Source organism: Eimeria necatrix, genomic scaffold (genome assembly GCF_000499385.1).
Source record: "Eimeria necatrix Houghton genomic scaffold, Enh_scaff852, whole genome shotgun sequence".
Lineage (NCBI taxonomy): Eukaryota > Apicomplexa > Conoidasida > Eucoccidiorida > Eimeriidae > Eimeria > Eimeria necatrix.
The window spans coordinates 10001-12500 of NW_013654660.1; the positions used below are offsets into that span (position 1 = coordinate 10001).

The window sequence follows — 2500 nt, forward strand, 5'->3', positions numbered from 1 at the left end:
TGCGGAACCGGAGACATTCTGCTTTTTCGGTAGCGCGAGGGTTTAGGGTTTAGGGTTTAGGGTTTAGGGTTTAGGGTTTAGGGTTTAGGGTTTAGGGTTTAGGGTTTAGGGGTGCGCAGGCGGCGAGAGGGAGGCTCTGCTGCGCAGATGACAGGCACCGCGGAGACTCATATTCGCGAAGCTGCTTAGGGTTTAGGGTCGAGGGTTTAGGGTTTAGGGTCGAGGGTTTAGGGTTTAGGGTTTAGGGTTTAGGGTTTAGGGTTTGGCTCAGCACCTTGAAGTTCAACGCGCGCGTGCAGCGGCTCATCACCCGAGGCACTTATGATCATGTCGGAATGGTTTTGAGAAACCGAAGAGGAGAGGTTTACATTTTGGAGTGCATGGGCGACACGGTGAGGGTTTAGGGTTTAGGGTTTAGGGTTTAGGGTTTAGGGTTTGGGGTTTGGGGTTTGGGGTTTGGGCAGCCGGCGAGGGGGGAAGCGCGCCGCCTGCGAGGGTTTGGGGTCTGGGCGTGGGATTTAAACGTGGGGCTAGGCACTGACTGTTTAGGGTTTAGGGTTTAGGGTTTAGGGTTTAGGGTTTAGGGTTTGTTTGTTCTCCTAAGGGGGTAATTTTGACTGCTTGGTCTTCTCTGGTCAACAACAAATGGTACAGGGTTTACCAAAGGTACGTTAGTTGTTTCTTTAGTCCTTTTGAATCTCTTTTTGTTTCATTTTATCTCTTTTAATTAGTTTAATTTCTTTTTTGTTTCTTTTCTTTTTGTTTCTTTTTGTTTCTTTTTGTTTCATTTTTCTCTTTTCATCTCCTTCCCCTCTTGTTGCCTCTTTTCTCGTGTCCTTCCACTTTTGTTTTAATTCTTTTTTCGTGTTGAATGCCGCTCGACCCCCAACTGAAAGTGCACTAAAAGCGGGAAAAAAGCTGCAAATAGAGGAAACTTTTGAAGCAAAATAATAAAATAAACGAAATAAATCAAAATGGAGAAAAAAACGGGGGAAAAAGAAGCGTTTTTGGCGAAAAAGCGCTTTTTTTCCCCTGCGACTTTGCGCAAGCTGGGGTGTACGTACACCCGAAACGCGCTGCGCACTTGGGGTGTACGTACACCCGAAACGCGCTGCGCACTTGGGGTGTACGTACACCGCAGAATTGTCTGGCGAAGACTTTACTGGGAAGTTTCCGAAGAAAAACTTTTTGCACTTTTGCAATTTCTGAAATCTGTTATTGGAAAAGACTACAAACTTACGCTGGCCAAACTGCTCACCAGAAAGCCCTATGGTGGGCCTTTTGATAATTCAAACTTTTATTTTTTTATTTATTTTGTTTTTTAGTTGTGCTTTTGGTGTTTATGTTTATTCTTTTATTATTATTTATTATTTATTTATTTATTTATTTATTCATTTATTTATTTATTTATTTTTGTTTAGTTGTGCTTTTGGTGTTTATGTTTGTTCATTTATTTATTATTTATTATTTATTTATTCATTTATTTACTTATTTTTGTTTAGTTGTGCTTTTGGTGTTTATGTTTACTCATTTATTATTAATTTATTTATTATTTATTTACTTATTTATTTTTGTTTTTATTTGTATTTTGTTTATATTTATACTTTTATTAATTTGCTTATTTTTGTTTTTATAGTAGTTGTATTTTTATTATCTTTATATTTGAACTTTTATTTTTCCATTCTTTTATTTTTGTTTCTGCATTATTTACTTGTATTATATTTTGTAAATTAGGTTTATATTTAAACTTTTATTTATTTGCCTATTTTTGCTTTTATATTTATTTAATTACATTATCTTTTTGTTTTCCCTTTATCTGCAATTATACTTTTATTATTTTCTCGTTTTTATGTTTATTTAATTTTATTTTCTTTTTGCTTTTTTTATGTTTATTGTTATATTTTTATTGTCCTTTTATTTATTTTTTTGTTTATATTTATTTAACTATATTTTCTTTATATTTGTGTTATGTTTATATTTTTGTACTTTTATTATCTTTATGTTCGTGTCATTTTAATTTTAATTTAATTTTTATTTTAATTTAACTCTAATTTTAATCTAATTTAATTTAATCTAATTTTAATTTTATTTTTTTTGTTTTTTTGCAGATGCAACAAATGCCGAAGGCTTCTTTTGTTCAGAACTCATTGCAGGGGCATGGAGGGTTCGTTGCTGCTGCTGCTGCTGTAGTAGTTGCTGCTGTTGCTGTTGCTGCTGCAGTAGTTGCTGCTGTTGCTGCGGCTGCTGCTGCTGCTGTTGCAGTAGTTGCTGCTGCTGCTGCTGCTACTGTTAGTCGTGCTGCTGTCGCAGTAGTTTCTTCTGCTGCTGTTATAGTTGCTGCTCTACAACAGTTGTTTGTGTTGTTGTTGCTGTTGCTGCTGCCGCTGCTGCTGCCGCTGCTGCCGCTGCTGCTGCTGCTGCTGCTGCTGCTGCTGCTAGAAAGCGTGCTGCTGAGGTGTATGTACACCTCAGGTGATGGGGGTAATTCCTGAAGACGCGA

General features: G+C 37.0%; 1 protein-coding gene across 1 annotated transcript in view; it reads left to right on the forward strand.

The window, feature by feature from the left end:
- ENH_00079610 (PH domain-containing protein, putative) overlaps nucleotides 1-2500 on the forward strand; it is a gene marked incomplete at both ends in the record, with an annotated part of 7174 nt that overhangs the window by 3285 nt on the left and 1389 nt on the right. The window contains 4 exons of the mRNA XM_013583225.1: nucleotides 120-190; nucleotides 272-392; nucleotides 605-666; nucleotides 1142-1272. Coding sequence (XP_013438679.1) covers nucleotides 120-190; nucleotides 272-392; nucleotides 605-666; nucleotides 1142-1272 — 385 coding nt within the window. The remainder of the gene's footprint in view (nucleotides 1-119; nucleotides 191-271; nucleotides 393-604; nucleotides 667-1141; nucleotides 1273-2500) is intronic.